This window comes from Pelobates fuscus, chromosome 7, assembly GCF_036172605.1.
Source record: "Pelobates fuscus isolate aPelFus1 chromosome 7, aPelFus1.pri, whole genome shotgun sequence".
NCBI classification, from domain to species: domain Eukaryota; kingdom Metazoa; phylum Chordata; class Amphibia; order Anura; family Pelobatidae; genus Pelobates; species Pelobates fuscus.
The window spans coordinates 169,850,048-169,869,114 of NC_086323.1; the positions used below are offsets into that span (position 1 = coordinate 169,850,048).

The 19,067-nt window shown below is 40.9% G+C and overlaps 1 protein-coding gene across 1 annotated transcript in view; it reads left to right on the forward strand.

Annotated features, from left to right (window-relative positions):
- WNK2 (WNK lysine deficient protein kinase 2) overlaps positions 1–19,067 on the forward strand; it is a 184,370-nt gene that overhangs the window by 119,811 nt on the left and 45,492 nt on the right. The window contains exons 10-19 of the mRNA XM_063426920.1: positions 1,773–1,901; positions 2,962–3,147; positions 4,273–4,755; positions 5,490–5,738; positions 5,829–5,878; positions 12,277–12,433; positions 12,519–12,635; positions 15,137–15,307; positions 15,808–15,853; positions 18,052–18,168. Of these exons, the coding sequence (XP_063282990.1) occupies positions 1,773–1,901; positions 2,962–3,147; positions 4,273–4,755; positions 5,490–5,738; positions 5,829–5,878; positions 12,277–12,433; positions 12,519–12,635; positions 15,137–15,307; positions 15,808–15,853; positions 18,052–18,168 (1,705 nt within the window). The remainder of the gene's footprint in view (positions 1–1,772; positions 1,902–2,961; positions 3,148–4,272; positions 4,756–5,489; positions 5,739–5,828; positions 5,879–12,276; positions 12,434–12,518; positions 12,636–15,136; positions 15,308–15,807; positions 15,854–18,051; positions 18,169–19,067) is intronic.

The window sequence follows — 19,067 nt, forward strand, 5'->3', positions numbered from 1 at the left end:
TCAACATGGCTACCTGGCGCTTGGGATTTGTCGAGCCCTAAGATATACACTGACGCATAGACTCGTGCAGACACACAGACTACACAGACACAGATGCACAAAAACTCATATAGCCTACCTTTTGGCTGGGTCTGGTGGGAGTTGGGGTCCTGCTGCTCCCGCAGTCCGCTCTGCCTGCCCCGCCCCCTCCTCTCACGCGCGGCGTGCTCTGTGTGCGAGCTGGGAGGAAGTAGTTACATGCTTTTAATTCCTCCTAGCTCTGGCTGCAGGTAACACAGGGGTCCAGTCGCGCTATTCGCCGCGGCATGAGACCGGACCCCTGAAGGCACATGTGTATTGATTGGCCCAAAGTGCATGGGCCACCCGATAGACTCAGCCAGCGGTTCCCAGCCCGCCGCCATTCCCCCAATTTTTTTTTTCCGTACCACCAGGGGCACTGAATTGTACCCCTTGAGGTACCCGTACCACAGGTTGGAAACCGCTGCTTTAAACATTTGGTAGCTATCTCTGGGTGGGCACTAGGCATTCGTGGCACCAAAATCACTGTGTTGTAGTGATTATGGTGCTTGGAGTGTTCCTGTAACACAAAGATGTGGCAAAATGGAAGCAACACTGCACAATTCATGTTCCAATATTCTATTTGTTACCATGTAATAGGATTATTTTTTTGGTGTGTGTGTCTGAATTACACTACAGTTCTCTCAATTTTGAAAGTTGAAATTTATTGAATTTCCCAGAAAAAAAGAACGTTGAATTTTGCAGTCATTGGTGACCTCTGACGTGATTTGCTAGTTTTCTGGTCAAGCCCTAAATATACACCTGACTAGTAGGTTATTTCATCTCCATACTAACCCCTGTTTTTCAAATACCATTTTATTTGTGTTATTCTTATTTTCCCTTGTATCTTGTGCAATATCCGTCTTTTAGAATGTATTTATTTTCATTTTGGGGGAGGGAGAATTGTTGCTGTGATGGTAACAATGAAATGCTGTATTTATCAAGTTTGCAGTATTCGTGCCCTGCCTTTGAACTGACCTGAAATCCATCTCTTGTAAAAAAAAAAAAAATTGTGCTTGGCACTTGCTTAAATGTTAGTGCATGCATTCAGCTTGAAACCATGAGCTTCAATGAGTTATAACAAGGACAGTCTGTAATTTAAATACAATTTCACAGTTTATTTTGGTTTAACTTTTTTCTAACTGTTGTCGTTAGAAAAACAAAACTGTGCACTTATTAGATTATTTCTTCTGTAGGTTAACTGTTTCTGTTCTGAAGTGATGATCAACATAATGTTATTCAGGCCTTTGCAGCACTTGGATCTCATAGAAATATTAATTTAGCATTAAATTAATTAGCACTTAATGTAATTTTACATTGTGGCACTTGATTGTTTAAACAAACAAAATATATGTTGAGTGAACACTGTTTTGCCCAATTTTTCCAACCACCTTGACAACTACGTTTTTTGTAAGTGGTTATGGTGGTGGAAGTCTGGATGTGCAGTGTTTCAGCTTGAAACACTGCACATCCACAGTTATCTGCACCTTTATGCCAGGGAATAGTTTCATCCCTGGCACACATGACTCTATTCTAAACTATGCACCCAACATGCACAGAATTGACATTAATCTATCTCCTTGAAAGGGGAAGCTTGTATCTCCCCTCCATCCTCTGGAGTGTTTATAGTATTTACACTCTTCAGTCAGCTGTGGCAGAATATGATGCTAATGAGAGTTCTAAGGATTCTGTTATTTATTTTTTTGTCTTTTCAGCATGGCATATCTGCTGCACCAGCCCCCCACCCTGTCATCCCACAGCAGCTTTACCAAGATCCAAACACCCCATACCCAATACCTCAACCAACCTCTACTCCATTAGTGCCAGTTGCCTTACCAAGCCAGGTAGTACGTTTACAATAACACATTACATACCAGTTTCTTATATATCCTTCTGTGCCGATCCTTATGTGGATGAATGAAGTAGGAAACTGTGGTTGCAGGAAGCAATTATCTTGCATTTGTGTGTGTAAATGTACTTTAGTTTTTGTTTTGTTTCTAGATAACTGAGAACTGTTCTAGGTAAAAGTTCTATAAGTGTGTGTGTGTGTGTGTGTGTGTGTGTGTGTGTGTGTATAAAATTGTTGCCTCCATCTTGTTTTCTGTGAATAATTTGTATAACTGTACATGTGGCATGCAGTAAAGCGAGGGAAACCAAAGATTACCAAATGTTTAATATGCATTTATAAGAAAATTGAGCATCACAAGAAAAAAGTAAACACAGGTAATATGCAAATGTCATTATTTAAAGGACCACTATAGTCACCCAGACCACTCCAGCTCAATGAAGTGGTCTGGGTGCCAGGTCCCACTAGTTTTTCACCCTGCAGCTGAAAACATAGCAGTTTCAGAGAAACCGCTATGTTTACACTCAGGGTTAATCCAGTCTCTAGTAGCAGTCTCACTGACAGCCGCTAGAGGCCGCTTCCGCGATTCTCACTGTGAAAATCACAGTGAGAAGATGCTGACATCCATAGGAAAGCATTGAGTAATGCTTTCCCAGGGATGGTCTGAATGCGCACGCGGCGCTGACTTCGGCAGGTGGAGAAGAGGTCACCGGCGCTGGAGAAATGTAAGTGGCTGATGGGGTTTTAACCCCTTCCACCAAGCAGGAGGGGGGCCATGAGGGTGGGGGGGACCTAAGGACTGCATAGTGCTAGAAAAACGATTTTTTCCTGGCACTATAGTGGTCCTTCAAGTGGTGTGATTTCCTGAGAATTGACTGTTTGCCTTTCAAAAGCGGATAACCTTAAGAAAGGAAACTTATGGATCTGTTTGAGGTCATAATTTATTATTTTTTTGGGGGGGGGTGTAGTGTTTTTTTTTGTTTGCTTGTTTTTTTTGAGGTTTTTGTTTTAATGGATGGTCCTCTGTCTCTTAAATCGGTTTAATTTCCCGTCTATAGCAACCCATGCAACAACCAACTGTCTTGCAGCCAACCCCAGCTGGTCAGACTCTGTGTCCTGTGCAGGCTCCATCTCATCCCTTCCCTCAGTACCAGCCTCAGATGGCACAAGTAGCTCCGGGCCAACTTAAACCTCTACAGATTTCTACTGTTCCTCTCCAGCAGCACCCAGTACACCAGTCACAGGTAATCTATGCAGTCATATTCAGATTTGAACTAAATTTAACAAAAACTCACCTACAGGAAAAAAAGTAGATCTCACTGATAATCCGCAAACATTCCATAGATTCCACAAGCTTTGTTCACAGATGCGATTTACAGGAAAAAAAGGCTGTGAATTCTGATGAGGGGCAGGATGCTACAATATACAAGGATATTGGAGTGAAAGTTAAGAAAAAATAATAAACTTAGCACAGTGCAAATAGGGATGCTTTCAGGCAGTTATGTTTTGTTCACTTTTATTGAAGTTTATCTAGTTCTCCTTTTCCACCCTACCAAAGTTTTAAATCTTTAAATAGTTGCCATCTTTCCAATGACTATAAACACCTGTCTCTCTTCGAATGTGTGTGTATAATTTAGCCGTATCAGTCCAGTGATGCAGATGTAAAACAACAGATTAAGTTAGAATCTTATAATACCTTTTCTATTTTTTTTTAAAGTAACAGAATTTGGTAATTACAAACTTTCGGGAGGGAGATTCTCCCTTTCTTAAGTCTAAAGTGAGAATTGCTTTAGACGTGAGAAAGGGAGAATCTCCCGAAAGCTTGTTATTCTTTAATTCTGTTAGTCCAATAAAAGGTATTACAAGCCGCAAATCTAATAATATACCCTATGTTGCCCTAGTGAACTGCTCTATGGTTGAGGGAATTTCCCCGAACGTGTACCTGCTTTCTAACACATGCTTGCTAGCGTTTTTCCCCGAAATAAGACATTCCCCGAAAATAAGCCCAAGTGCGTTTTTATGGGGAAAATTTTATAGAAGACCCGGTCTTTTTTTTCGGGGAATGTTGGTAGTAGGGCAGTGCTAATTGGAAGTGTGAGCTTTGTCTGTGGAAAACATTGGATTCTAGTCGGCATTCCACTCAGAGTAAATGTGGCTCTTTAGAACATATATATATATATATATATTTTAACAAGTATTTTTTTTTGCTTCTTTTTCTGTTTAACTTCCTTAATTAAACTCAGGCATTTCATATTTGCGAGACACAGACTGTATTTAAAGAAGCATTAAATTCACAGGTCAACACTTTTTTTTTTCTTTCTTTATTTTATTACATTAATTTTCTTTTATTTTTGTGAATTCTTTTGCAGCTTCCTCCGTATCCAATCATTCCTGCAGTTACTCCTCTTACAGGATTTGGAAACCTCCCTGCAAATATCTCTGAACTACCTGCTGTCTGTATTACCCCCTTACCTGCTAACTGTCAGTATTTCTCTCCGGGAGCAGTCTCTGTGCCTCCCGCAGTGAATCCACCTCAGTCTGCACAGGCAGTCCATACACAGTTTGCATTGCCTTACGAGGCTAATGTAGTGCCAAATATTCAAGTGGCTTCTATACCTTTGCTCGCTGTAGCGCAGGCTGGAATGTCGGCATTGCCAACCCCATCACAACCATTGGCCCGGCTCCCCCAGGCAACAGCGTTTCCACAGATCATTCAAAGTGATGCAGCCTCTAGTAATCATTCTCCAAATATTCAGACCGTTGCACAACAATCACTCCTTCCCGTTCCTCAGTCACCTCATCCCAGCATAATCCATCCTTCTGATCAGACTCCATCCCTGGCTGGGAACCAGGTAAATCCTTTCGTCGTTATACTCTGTGATAACAGTGCCACTTGTCATAAAAAAAGTTACATTCTTGTGAAACACAAGGGGCCTGAGCATAATATTCAGTTCTGGTATTTGGAGAAAGTACAGCCTGACATGGTATGTCTCTGGGCATATCGGTATGTCAGCATTTCCCAATTTCTTGGGCTGCCAGATTTAAAGTACTAGTTCATTTTTTCTAATGACCCTTCATTATACTTCTTTTTTTTTAAAAAAGGTAGTCATTTGGCGTTAAGACCCATAACACATATTTACTTATTTGCTTCAATCTATACTGTGTGTGCGTGTGTATATACACACACACACACAATTTGTATGTTTTATTTCTGAAAATATGAACTTCTACTTTAATGTTTCGACATTACTTGAAATAATATTGTGTCAAGAAATGTCTACTCATTTTCGGAAAGCAAACTTGATTTCCTCTTACTACATCATCATCATCATCATCATCCTCATCATATTTAATAGCCTCTGTAATTATTTTATATTGTAGCTTCAGTTCATTGACCTAGTGTGAATTTCAAGTAATGCTTCAGTAATCAAAATATATTTTTTCAGGATAATTTAATTCTATATGTCATTAAAATAATTTTTATTGTAATGTATACATTTTATCATGCATTTGTTTACGTGTTCAGTCCGACCAGCCATTTATGATTTAAGAATTAGAACCAACTTAAAACGTTTGTGTTATTTAGGTTGTTGGGCTTTCCAATTACACTGTGGACATCGGTACCTCTGGGGCACCTCCCACTGTGCATTTGCATGCTGACATGAACTTTACAATGCAAGGATTGGAGCCTTACATACATAGCAAGGTGGATCCAGTTGGGTCAGAAACTCAAAATATATCCCTTTATGCAACTGGCATGCACCACAATGTATCCCACTCTTCAGACATGAGCACCTACACAGTCTCCCAGTCTGTTACAGATCCTGGTCAAGAGGTAATGTGTTTTTAACTGTAACTTTTATCTTTTAGTACATTTGCTTTTGAGTTTCCAAGATTTATACTTTTTTTTTTCTTCCTGTTTTAGGAGCAAACCATGCAAATAAATCCGCTGCCTTCTACCCAGACCTGTGATAAGTACGTTGTAGGTTTCCTACATTTGAGTTGCATACCTGCCAAAAAATTTAGCAGTTTTTAGATTTCTTCGATTTTTTTTTTTAGTTATGCTATTTTTATGTGTTTTTAATAATTCTCTAGTTTAATAATTCTCTGTGTTTTTAATAATTCTCTAGTGGAGTGGAGGGAGGCTTTGATACAGATAGTGGAGGGAGGCTTTGATACAGATAGTGGAGGGAGGCTTTGATACAGATAGTGGAGGGAGGCTTTGATACAGATCGTGGAGTGGAGGGAGGCTTTGATACAGATCGTGGAGTGGAGGGAGGCTTTGATACAGATCGTGGAGTGGAGGGAGGCTTTGATACAGATCGTGGAGTGGAGGGAGGCTTTGATACAGATCGTGGAGTGGAGGGAGGCTTTGACACAGATCGTGGAGTGGAGGGAGGCTTTGACACAGATCGTGGAGTGGAGGGAGGCTTTGACGCAGATCGTGGAGTGGAGGGAGGCTTTGACGCAGATCGTGGAGTGGAGGGAGGCTTTGACGCAGATCGTGGAGTGGAGGGAGGCTTTGACGCAGATCGTGGAGTGGAGGGAGGCTTTGACGCAGATCGTGGAGTGGAGGGAGGCTTTGACGCAGATCGTGGAGTGGAGGGAGGCTTTGACGCAGATCGTGGAGTGGAGGGAGGCTTTGACGCAGATCGTGGAGTGGAGGGAGGCTTTGACGCAGATCGTGGAGTGGAGGGAGGCTTTGACGCAGATCGTGGAGTGGAGGGAGGCTTTGACGCAGATCGTGGAGTGGAGGGAGGCTTTGACGCAGATCGTGGAGTGGAGGGAGACTTTGACGCAGATCGTGGAGTGGAGGGAGGCTTTGACGCAGATCGTGGAGTGGAGGGAGGCTTTGACGCAGATCGTGGAGTGGAGGGAGGCTTTGACGCAGATCGTGGAGGGGAGGGAGGCTTTGACGCAGATAGTGGAGGGGAGGGAGGCTTTGACGCAGATAGTGGAGGGGAGGGAGGCTTTGACGCAGATAGTGGAGGGGAGGGAGGCTTTGACGCAGATAGTGGAGGGGAGGGAGGCTTTGACGCAGATAGTGGAGGGGAGGGAGGCTTTGACGCAGATAGTGGAGGGGAGGGAGGCTTTGACGCAGATAGTGGAGGGGAGGGAGGCTTTGACGCAGATAGTGGAGGGGAGGGAGGCTTTGTCGCAGGGAGGGGAGGGAGGCTTTGTCGCAGGGAGGGGAGGGAGGCTTTGTCGCAGGGAGGGGAGGGAGGCTTTGTCGCAGGGAGGCTTTGACACCTGAAATAGAATGGGACAGAGTATTCTCTATGAGAAGCTTCTCATTGGACAGTTCTCTGTTTCATGTGAAAAGGGAGAGGGCTTACAAATGCAGTCATAATAACTGCAGCGTTCGCAAGCTGTTTAAGACTATACCCCCAATGAATACATACATAAAAATATACATGCATTTATTCATTGGGGGTATATCAATTAAACAGTGTTCCTCCCCCCCCCTCCCCCCCCCCAAAGTGTGGAGTGGTCCTTTAAGTAATCATTATTTCCAAGCTGGACATAGGTCAAGCCTCGGGTACTAACAGTGGCAGAACTAAAGTAGAAAGGGCCCTGGTGCGTGAAATTTTTTTTTTTTGGTCAATGAAGACACATGCCCATCGGGTTGCTGTAAGTGCATGGGACACTCAATGGGCTCCATCAGCATGCAGCCCCCGGTGTTGCTGCATCTTCAGCACCAGCTGCAGTTCCGCCACTGTGCATTTATTACAAGCAAGAAACCTTTTCATGAAAACTGGAAAACCTTTTCCCATGGACAGAAATGATGCCTCAGCTTGGGTATTCAAGGTATTTACCATCAGACATGGAAAGTCTTTTTTTTCTGGGACAGACCAAACATGATCCTTGTGACACAGGAGATGCCTTTTGTTTAAACATAAAAGACCTCGTGCCATAACGAACATCCCAGGTCAGCATACAGGGTGTGCTAACAGTACCATCAGGAGTCAAGTCCCGGGGGAAACAGATGTGGGAACTCACCCAAGAGTTTCACCATCCGAAGGTGGATGAAATGCGCTGCTTTTTTAGCACACGGCAAGCGAATATAATGAGTCCTGTTTGTGGAGTCCCCATAAATGGGATACCAAAAAACTAAGACAAGGCTGGCATGTGTTTAGAAGAGGCTGTGGCAAAGTGTGTGTGTAGCTAGGGGCTGTATTGATTGTGTGTGTGCTGATGGGGCTTGTAAAGTGTGTGCGTGTGTATGTAGGAGCTGCAGTGTGAATGTAGTATGTATATTTGGGTTGCATTGTGTGTTTATCAGGGAGCTGTAGAGTGTGTGTGTGTATATATTTATGATATAGATGTACTCTGTGTGGGTGGGAGTGTACTGTATGTGGGGGGTTCACTGTCTGTGTGGGTGTGCTGTGTGTACGAAGGAGATTTTACAGTTTTACTTAATTATTTAAACACACATATATTCACCTTTCCCTGTTCTTACCTTGCAGGGAGGGGGGTGGCACAATCAGATTCGTGGAGGGCTGCCTATCCACCGGGTACAAGGGGAGGTCACAAGATGAGAGGTATCGCCTATTTAGCTGCAGCATTTACAGACTTACCCACACACCACAGACTTACCCACACACCACAGACTTACCCACACACGCACCCACACCGACTCACCCATACACAGACTAACCCCCACACACATACATATAGACTGACTAAACACTGAGACTGAGCCCCCACAACACTGAGATGGAGACTGAGCCCCCATACTAACACAGAGATTGACCCCCTTCTCTCTCTCTCTCTCTCTCTCCCTCTATCTACAGGGAGTGCAGAATTATTAGGCAAATGAGTATTTTGACCACATCATCCTCTTTATGCATGTTGTCTTACTCCAAGCTGTATAGGCTCGAAAGCCTACTACCAATTAAGCATATTAGGTGATGTGCATCTCTGTAATGAGAAGGGGTGTGGTCTAATGACATCAACACCCTATATCAGGTGTGCATAATTATTAGGCAACTTCCTTTCCTTTGGCAAAATGGGTCAAAAGAAGGACTTGACAGGCTCAGAAAAGTCAAAAATAGTGAGATCTTGCAGAGGGATGCAGCACTCTTAAAATTGCAAAGCTTCTGAAGCGTGATCATCGAACAATCAAGCGTTTCATTCAAAATAGTCAACAGGGTCGCAAGAAGCGTGTGGAAAAACCAAGGCGCAAAATAACTGCCCATGAACTGAGAAAAGTCAAGCGTGCAGCTGCCAAGATGCCACTTGCCACCAGTTTGGCCATATTTCAGAGCTGCAACATCACTGGAGTGCCCAAAAGCACAAGGTGTGCAATACTCAGAGACATGGCCAAGGTAAGAAAGGCTGAAAGACAAGACTGGGCCAAGAAATATCTCAAGACTGATTTTTCTAAGGTTTTATGGACTGATGAAATGAGTGAGTCTTGATGGGCCAGATGGATGGGCCCGTGGCTGGATTGGTAAAGGGCAGAGAGCTCCAGTCCGACTCAGACGCCAGCAAGGTGGAGGTGGAGTACTGGTTTGGGCTGGTATCATCAAAGATGAGCTTGTGGGGCCTTTTCGGGTTGAGGATGGAGTCAAGCTCAACTCCCAGTTTCTGGAAGACACCTTCTTCAAGCAGTGGTACAGGAAGAAGTCTGCATCCTTCAAGAAAAACATGATTTTCATGCAGGACAATGCTCCATCACACGCGTCCAAGTACTCCACAGCGTGGCTGGCAAGAAAGGGTATAAAAGAAGAAAATCTAATGACATGGCCTCCTTGTTCACCTGATCTGAACCCCATTGAGAACCTGTGGTCCATCATCAAATGTGAGATTTACAAGGAGGGAAAACAGTACACCTCTCTGAACAGTGTCTGGGAGGCTGTGGTTGCTGCTGCACGCAATGTTGATGGTGAACAGATCAAAACACTGACAGAATCCATGGATGGCAGGCTTTTGAGTGTCCTTGCAAAGAAAGGTGGCTCTATTGGTCACTGATTTGTTTTTGTTATGTTTTTGAATGTCAGAAATGTATACTTGTGAATGTTGAGATGTTATATTGGTTTCACTGGTAAAAATAAATAATTGAAATGGGTATATATTTGTTTTTTGTTAAGTTGCCTAATAATTATGCACAGTAATAGTCACCTGCACACACAGATATCCCCCTAAAATAGCTATAACTAAAAACAAACTAAAAACTACTTCCAAAAATATTCAGCTTTGATATTAATGAGTTTTTTGGGTTCATTGAGAACATGGTTGTTGTTCAATAATAAAATTAATCCTCAAAAATACAACTTGCCTAATAATTCTGCACTCCCTGTATATCTATATATATCTATATACATACATACATACAGACTGGCCTATACACAGACAGGCAGCCCCCCCCCACACACACACACACACACACACACAGACTGTCACATACAAAGATGGAGACTGGCACATAAACACAGAGACTGGCACCTCACACACACAGACTCATTCAATCACCCCCCTCCTACACACACACACACACACACACACACACAGACTCATCCAATCCCCTCCTCCTCCACACACACACACACACACACACACACACACACACACACACACACTGACCCACCAGCCCTCCACACACACACACGCACACACACACGCACACACACACACTGACCCGTGCAGTGCACACTCACCAGCAGCTGCCTGTATGCCTCATTCCCCCATGTTGGGCAGAGTTGAGCTTCCTCTCATCTCTCCCCAATGCTGCTTCCTGTGATTCCGGAGGAAGTTAAATGTAATCAACTCCTCACAGCACCGTGCCCCCTGTGTTGAGCTGTGGGACCTCCCCTCATTATTGCCCAGTCGGTTGGCCCTGCTCCTGTTATTTTCTCTGAGAGGAGAAGAAGGCAGGGGCACCCGACCGACCACTCACTTCTGTGCACTGCCTCAACCCAGTCCAGAGGGCCCATCAGTCCAGTGGAAAGGGGCCATTGCCAGCGGCAGCATGAATGAGTGTTGGAACTCTCAGTCCTGTGCTGGGTTCCCCTGGTGCTCAGGGCCCCAGGGCAGTTGCACCAGCTGCACCACCGGTAGTTTAGCCACTGGAGTCCAAAAGGAAATTAAAAAAAAATACCCTTTCCTCAGCTAAGCAGCACACTCCCTTTCCCCTTCCATATTGTAGTAAGAAATTAAACAGAGTTAGAAAAGTGAAGAACCGAATTAAAAGAAAAAAACATAGAGCAACAGATGACCTTGACCACCCCTATCAATGAAAAGTAGGGGAACATATCAAAGGACCAGACTCCAGGTGCCTGCTAGGAAATGAGTTCTAGCCAAGAAGTCTAGATCTAGTGGAACCTCTCCTCTCTACCTCCCATAAAAACAAGTCATAGAGTCACTTGTTTACACTTGTATATTACATGTTCTGCTGGACATGGCATGTAAATCAAATTAACCCATTCCCATGGTACATTTGCCCAACGGCAATACTAATCGACTGCTGAGCACTTGTGCACTGGCAATATGACAGATGCCAGCGTACACAGAAGCACTGCGTAGGTGTCATGGGACATAATTTGATTATAAGTGTATGAGGTAACAAGAACAAGGCAGCGTCTCTTCCATATATGAATGCAATCTGAGTTATTTTGATCAAGAATAAAAGGTGTGTGAACACAAACTAAATGTAACATATACAACAGTTTTTTCACAAATCACCCTGCGTTGTTTTGTTGTACAACTCTGTGATGCTCCCAGGCATTCTGAGAGACCTAAAGTAGTAAAGATGAGTGAAATTTGGTTGCAAACGGTGAGAAGCTTAGGTGTGTATCATTCATTCCCCAAGATTTACATTCATTTGAAATTCTCCTTGAAATACAGTAAAACTAAACATTCCATAAAACCTACAACCTGTTGATGCCAAAAAGAAGTCCTTTTCCCCCCAAGCTCTTTGACAGGAATGACCACCTTGGCAATACAGTTGACTGTGAACCCACATTTCCTACTACAATTTAGGTCAAAGAACCACAGGGTAATTAACTAAAAGTGAGAATTTAAAATCGAATTCCTAAATAGCCAAACTGGACAAATTCTCTAACTCAATTATGTTAGTTTGGCTACTTTTCCCTGAAATTTGAAATTCTTTTGGAATTCTCACGTTGGTAAATAACCCAGCTTACCTTCAATACCTTAGTTACCTTTCATTTTTATATGATATATATTGTTGACATACATGTTACCTGCGCTTTAAGATTGCATATATTGCAGTTAGAACATTAGAAATATCATACACTTTTAATTACAACGAGAAAGTAAGTCATCATGGATATTTATGCACAATCATAAGAGGCCTCTTGCTTGTTTATTAGTTTTACTAAAAGCATAATTTTAACAAATTTCTATTAAAGTTACCCAGGTTCAGATGCAGCATCTGGAAAAGAAATGAGCGACACTCACGAGGGGTTCCATAGCGGCAGCAAACAAGCAAAGAAACATCACCGGAGATCATCTCGAACTCGATCACGCCAGGAAAAAACCAATAAACCTAAACTGACTATTCTCAATGTAAGCAGGAGTTTCTTCCCTCCCTTTCTTCAGATAATTTGAGATTGATGGGATTTTGTTTTAATGCTAATTACATTTTCTCTAGGTTTCTAATACTGGTGACAAGATGGTTGAATGCCAGTTGGAAACACACAACCATAAAATGGTGACATTTAAGTTTGATTTGGATGGGGACGCTCCAGAAGAGATTGCGACTTATATGGTACGACACTTTTGAAAAGATTCTAGTAAGATTTCAGTAGAAAAATACTCTGTTATAGTAATAAAAGATCACTATTTAGTTCTCAGAGCTTCTGAGCTTTTGATGTGACACTGTAATGACTTTAACTCCTAATACCTTGAGGTTCACTGATGTAATTTTTGGTAGTTTCAGGATCTCTGCTATTGCTGCATAAGGGATAAGGGAAAACATTAATTGCTCTTATATCCTTCATAAAAAAACTCTGTGCACAAAGCATGTAGAAATGTTTTGATTCTTGGCATAGCATACAAAAAACATATATATATATATATAATAAAACCTATCGTCCAGCGTGCACATTCCACTTCTCACACCTAAAGCCCCCTGCCTCAATCGGCAACTTTTCCTCCACGCTTTGCTCTGGCCTGGCCCTTCTGGGTTTGCATTCAGTAGCAGTTACGCTGCCCTCACCGAGTCACACTTTATCTACATGTTTGTCTGAGTATCCTCACATATCTGTATTTATACCAAAACTTTCATCAATTAGATTGGAGCACAGGTCAAACCAATTGCCTAAGAAGAAATTATGACTATACGTTATAAAGACCATATTCTAAATCAATATTATCACTTTTATAATTTCTTGTTTATATAACCTACATCAAATAGAAAAAGTACAAATAAAAAAAATCTAAAAATGCCAATATTAATATAAACTAGATTTTTAAAAATGAAGTCTTAAAGAGGTAGTAGTAGTAAACGTTCTTTAAAGGGGAATTCCCAATATTTTTAACCATAAACCCAAAAGGTATCCCTTCCATAAAGAACAATATAGCTCTTTATGTTTACAATAAAATTAGCAATGCTGTAAAGAAAAGCAATGCTAAACTCTGTTATAAAAATTGTGAGTTCAAAATTCCTATTAAGACCAAAACGATGTGTTTAAAATTTGCTTTAACCTCCTAACCCTGCTATCTCCCACTCCACTTACATCTAATCTTTTCCAAACCCGTAACAGTCCTCTCCAGAATTCTTTATACAGTTAAAAAAAAAAAAAAAAAAAAAAAGAAATATTAGGGACAACAAAGCATGAAGTGAAGGAAAGGTTGCTGACCTAGACCGACTTCCTGAGTAAATTTAATCCATCGGAGATCGCACACACAACTAAAAAGAGCTTAGATGCTGCCAGGCAGGGGAGGCGAATCCCAATCAATAACTGATCACAAAAAAATGTGTACTCTGAATCCAAATAGTCAGCAAACTTTATTGAAGCAACATTTCAGTTCAACAATAGAGCGTTTATTAAGCATAACGATACAAATAAATCCACACATTTTTATAGGTAGACAAAAAGCAATTAGTGATGCTCACTGTACAATGCAATCCAGTTGGCATGCTATCAAAGAGAAGTGAAAGCCGCGCATGACATAATGACATGTCCACTTAAGATGTCCACTTAAGATGTCAAATATATACAAATATATATACAGATGTCTTTGGCTCACTATGGTCAGTTATTGTGTGATTGCTGGCATTCCTAAGTGAGTGTTAAACAAGTTTTATTTTTGACAACATATCTTAAGAGGACATGACGTCATTGCACTTGCTTAACTGCAAGCGAGTGTCACTTTTTATTTTTCTGTTACATCCTTGGTGTGCAGCTTTCATACTTGTCTGTAAAGCTTTCTCATAGGTCTACCCTTTTTGTCTGTACCCTTGCAGCATGTGTGGGATTTCACACTATGCTTTAAGAGTTGCTCACTTACAGGGACACTTGGCACCCTGTCATTTTAACCCTTCGGTGCAATAGCTATGTTTACATTGCAATGTTAAAATATGCCACTAGTGGATGTCACAGTGGCTTCCATCAAAATAGGCAAGTTAAACTCTGCTTTTTCAGTCAGGTGTCATGTGCCCAAGCCTCTTAATTCTTTCCTATGATAAAGATTGATGATCTAAGCCAAGGAGGCCAAGCTTGCTACAGAGAGAGCAATTTTGTCGAGGGAGAAAAGAGGAGTTAAAACACTATAGCGTATGAATACATGTTTTGTATTGCTAACGCTATAGTGTTCTTTTAAGTTGTTTTTAGTGCTATACTTTGAAATAAATGCCCAACTTATTTTATGTGTACTCTGCATTGCTGCTAGCTCATGCTTATTCTGCTTAGCTGTTGTTTCATCTCTCTACTTACGTAGCCTTCTACATGGAGTACAGGACGCAGTCCCTGGTGGGAGTGTTGTGTTGCCTTATGGGAAGATTACATTTAATTGAAGCTGAATGACAAAGGAGACAAAGGGATAATGCATTTATGTTCTGCTAGTTCTCCTGTCACAGGAAAAAAGATTATAGCTGCTTTCGTGTTTGTGTGTGTTTGTGTATCAAAGTATCAGAAATGGCAAAATCAGAACACTCAGGACGTATGTGTTTTTATAGTTTTCTTGCTTACAGTGACATTAAGATGTCAGTGCTAATCTATAACGTGATATTGTAATTATTGTATATAATGCTTGGTCTGCTTGCAGGTAGAGAATGAGTTTATATTGCAGTCCGAAAAGGAGATTTTTATAGAGCAAATGAAGGATGTGATCGACAAAGCCGAAGATATGTTAAGCGAAGATACAGAGGGAGAGAGAAGCTCTGATCAAGGAGCAAGTCCACAGAAAGCCGACTCGTTTCGGACAGAAATGACGGAGGTACAGTATGGACCAGTTCTCAGTCTTCAGTTATATCATGGAACTGTTTGATCTATTCCTGTATCCATCTCCGATCCACAGCATTTAAGGATGTTGGGTGTCATAGTCAAGCAACACATGCAGATTTACAACTGCAGAGTAATGTCTGACTCTAGAGAACATGGATGCAATGCGAGGGTCATTTAGTTTTAGTATGTAAGGAAAGATTCCCTTTTGGATGGAGTGTATACATGGAAATCCACTCCTTCCTAATCACCAGACTTTATTTTCATATTGGTATTTTTTTTTAATACATATTTTATATTTCATTGTTCCATGTTGCCTTAAGTGTCACAGCAGAGTATTATTATTATGATAATTCTGTATTACAAGCCCTTCAAACAACCAGAAATCTTAAACAATATTCAATTTCCATTTTCTTTTCATCAGCATGCACCTGTTGGACATTAAACAGAAATCTGGTAACCTGCATTATAATGTTTCTAATTTTTATTTTAAAGGAAACCCATCACAGTCAAGCAAAGACACCAGTTTACCAGCAAAATGGTAGGAGTACCTAATAATCTAATCTAATAATTACCATATTTCTATCTAATAATCTAATAAAACCATATATTTGGTATATATTTATAAATATCTATTGCATAATCTGCCTGTTATTTCAACAGGCAAATAGCGTTTTCTATTCGTGTCCTGCATAGTTGGGGATGTCATCCATGGAATTATTTACCATAATGAACTGTTAACAATTTTCATATCACCTGTGTGCAGCATGGGATTCCTAATCTCAAACAGAACTGGGACATGCCACCATTTTAATGTCAGCAGCTGAAATAGTGGCCGCCTGGAACTGTAACTCCCACCAATTTCAGGCAGCATTAGTACATGTAACACTACACTAATCATCAATTCTACCATAAGTGATACAGATACTGACTGTCATGAATTATTTTACAAAAATAAGCCAAAATGCAGAAGCCATGTGTGAAAAATAAGTACACCTTATGATTTAATAAGTCATACATACAATTATTACTTTAAGTTATTGATGCTAAAGGTTATTCCACAAGCTCATAAGCTCATATATCATGAAGCCTTTTTTTTTTTTTTTTTTTTTTTTTTTTTTTCTTTTTTTTTTTTTTTTTTTTTACACATGGCTTCTGCATTTTGGCTTTATTTTTGTTAAATAACTTATGACAGTGTAAAATGTCATGTGTTGTTGTTCATCTGAAGTTGTTTTTACTTAAAGGAACACTATAGGGTCAGGAACACAAATCTGTATTCCTGACCCTAAAGTGTTAAAATCACTACCTAGCCCCCCTGACCCCCATTTCCCCCCTCCCCCTCCCACCCACCCTAAATATAGTAAAATCTTACTTGTATTGCAGTCTGCTGCTGCTGGCTCTGCCCCTGATCTGCCTGTTTGGCTGACATCAGAAGTGGGAAAGCATTGGATATTCTGAAAGTGTAAGGTGGCAGATCAGGGGCAGAGCCAGCACAAGCCAAACACAGCCCTGGCCAATCAGCATCTCCCCATAAAAATGCAGTGAATCAAAGCATCTCTGAGGAAAGTTCAGTAACTCCGTGCATAGGGTTGAGACACTGAATGGCAGTGCTGCACACTGTGAGGAAAGTTCAGTAACTCCATGCATAGGGCGGAGAAACTGAATGGCAGCACTGCCCCAGGAAGCACCTCTAGTAGCCATCTCAGCAGCCGCCTGAGGAAGTATCCCTAGGTTGTAATGTAAAAACTGCCTTTTCTCAGAAAACATAGTGTTTACTGCAAAAAAGCCTGAAGGGAATGATTATACTCACCAGAGTATAATCCTTTAAAGGGACACCATAGGCACTCAGAGCACTTCAGCTCATTGAAGAGGTCTGCGTGCAGGTCCCTTAACCCTGCAATGGTAATTATTGCAGTTGTTTATAAACTGCAATAATTACCTGCCAGGGTTAATTCCACCTCTAGTGGATGACGTCAGGAGCAGAGGCGGTGCCTGAACCAACACAGAGGGGCATTGGCGTTTTTAACCCCTTCTGCACGACGGGGCGTGGAGTACGAGGGAGGGGGCACTACTACAACTTTGTTTTCCTGGCACTATAGTTTCCCTTTAATTGTAAGACCTGCTAAGGAACCTATGATTATGTCCTAATATGTAAAACAATAGAATTAAAATACTGTACTTTCTTTAACCCATATCTTTATATATTATATATATATATATATATATATATATATATATATATATATATACATACATACATACAAACAAGAGGGCTTCATTTAACTGAACATGCATACATTATAAGTGTGCTGCTAGGTCCAATTAATACCGTATACAATGTCCAGCGCACTCGCTCACTAAACAATTTCAAAGCTAACAAAATGTTTTTTTTTGTTTTGTTTTTGAAACCCCTAACTTAAACAAAATTAATGAGGATTTAGTTACATTGTATGCCACAATGCTAATGTACCCAATTCTTGACCGGTCGTATCCTAGCAACCTAAAGACTGCTCTTATGAGATGAAACCACTTACTCGGGAAATCCTTCTTCCTTGGGTATATTGGTTTCGAGGCAAGCTTATGCAGTGTATAATCATATACTGTAACTAAATCACCATAATTATTGTATGTGTTTAGATAGCTAGATATCAAGTGGTTGGGTAGTTTTTATTTTTTAATTTTACCCATATTATGAATTTTCATCATGAGTATGATATAAACATTGTATTCTGCTTTTAGTTTTGCACACAGGAAAGAGATGGTTTATTATATGTCCAGTGGTTGAAAGCCCCAGTGCTGTGCTCGCAGAACAGTCATCTCCGACTCTGAATGCCCAAACCCAGAAGGAGGGTATAGGTAACAACTTTCTTATCGTTTTATTTAATAATTGCCACAAAGATACTTAAGCATAATAATATATGTGTGAATTATTTTAATTTTATTCCATATCTTAAATTACTTTTCTCACTTGTGACTTGTACATTGAAAGGGCTTGTTTTAAATGTTCCTGAATAATTCAATTTATAGGTTAATGTTAACATAGTGCTGTGTTCATGTGACTTCAGCATAATTAAAAAAAAAAAAAATGTAAACAACTTTTAAAAGGACACCTCAAATACTAGTTTTAGGGCTGAGAGAGCCATTTAAAAGTGATCTGTCCCTTACCAGGATTTTTTATATCATGTTTACTTATCCCTATATTTAACAAATATGTATTTGTAAAGTGTAAGAAAAAATCCACACCTCTTTATTCTGCAACCGGGTATCTCACTCATATCAATCATTATTATAGACTCTGTCCTTTCCACCTAGTCAGACAGTATAGAGGAAACCTACAGAGAAATTAAGCAATGTTTCTATTTTTCCTCTTCAATTGCGATGTTTGCCCTGGTGTTACCTTGTCTGAAATGGATTATAATGCTATTTGCTAAATATTTAAAAGGACAGTACTGTCACCAGAACCACTACCACTTAATATAGTGGTTCTGGTGTCTATATCCTGTCCCTGCAGCCTTAGCACTGTAAACACTGCCAATTAAGAGAAAAGGCACTGTTTACATTGCTGCTTAGTAACACCTCTAGTAGAAGTCACTCAGACGGCCACTAGAGATGCTTCCTAATCCAGTGCTGCACAGTGTGCAGCACTGGCATTCACGGTTTACACGCTCTGCATGGATGTGCTGACTGTTTCCCACAGAGATGCATTGTCTCAAAGCTTCTCTATGAGAAGATGCTGATTGGTGCAGTGTGGCATT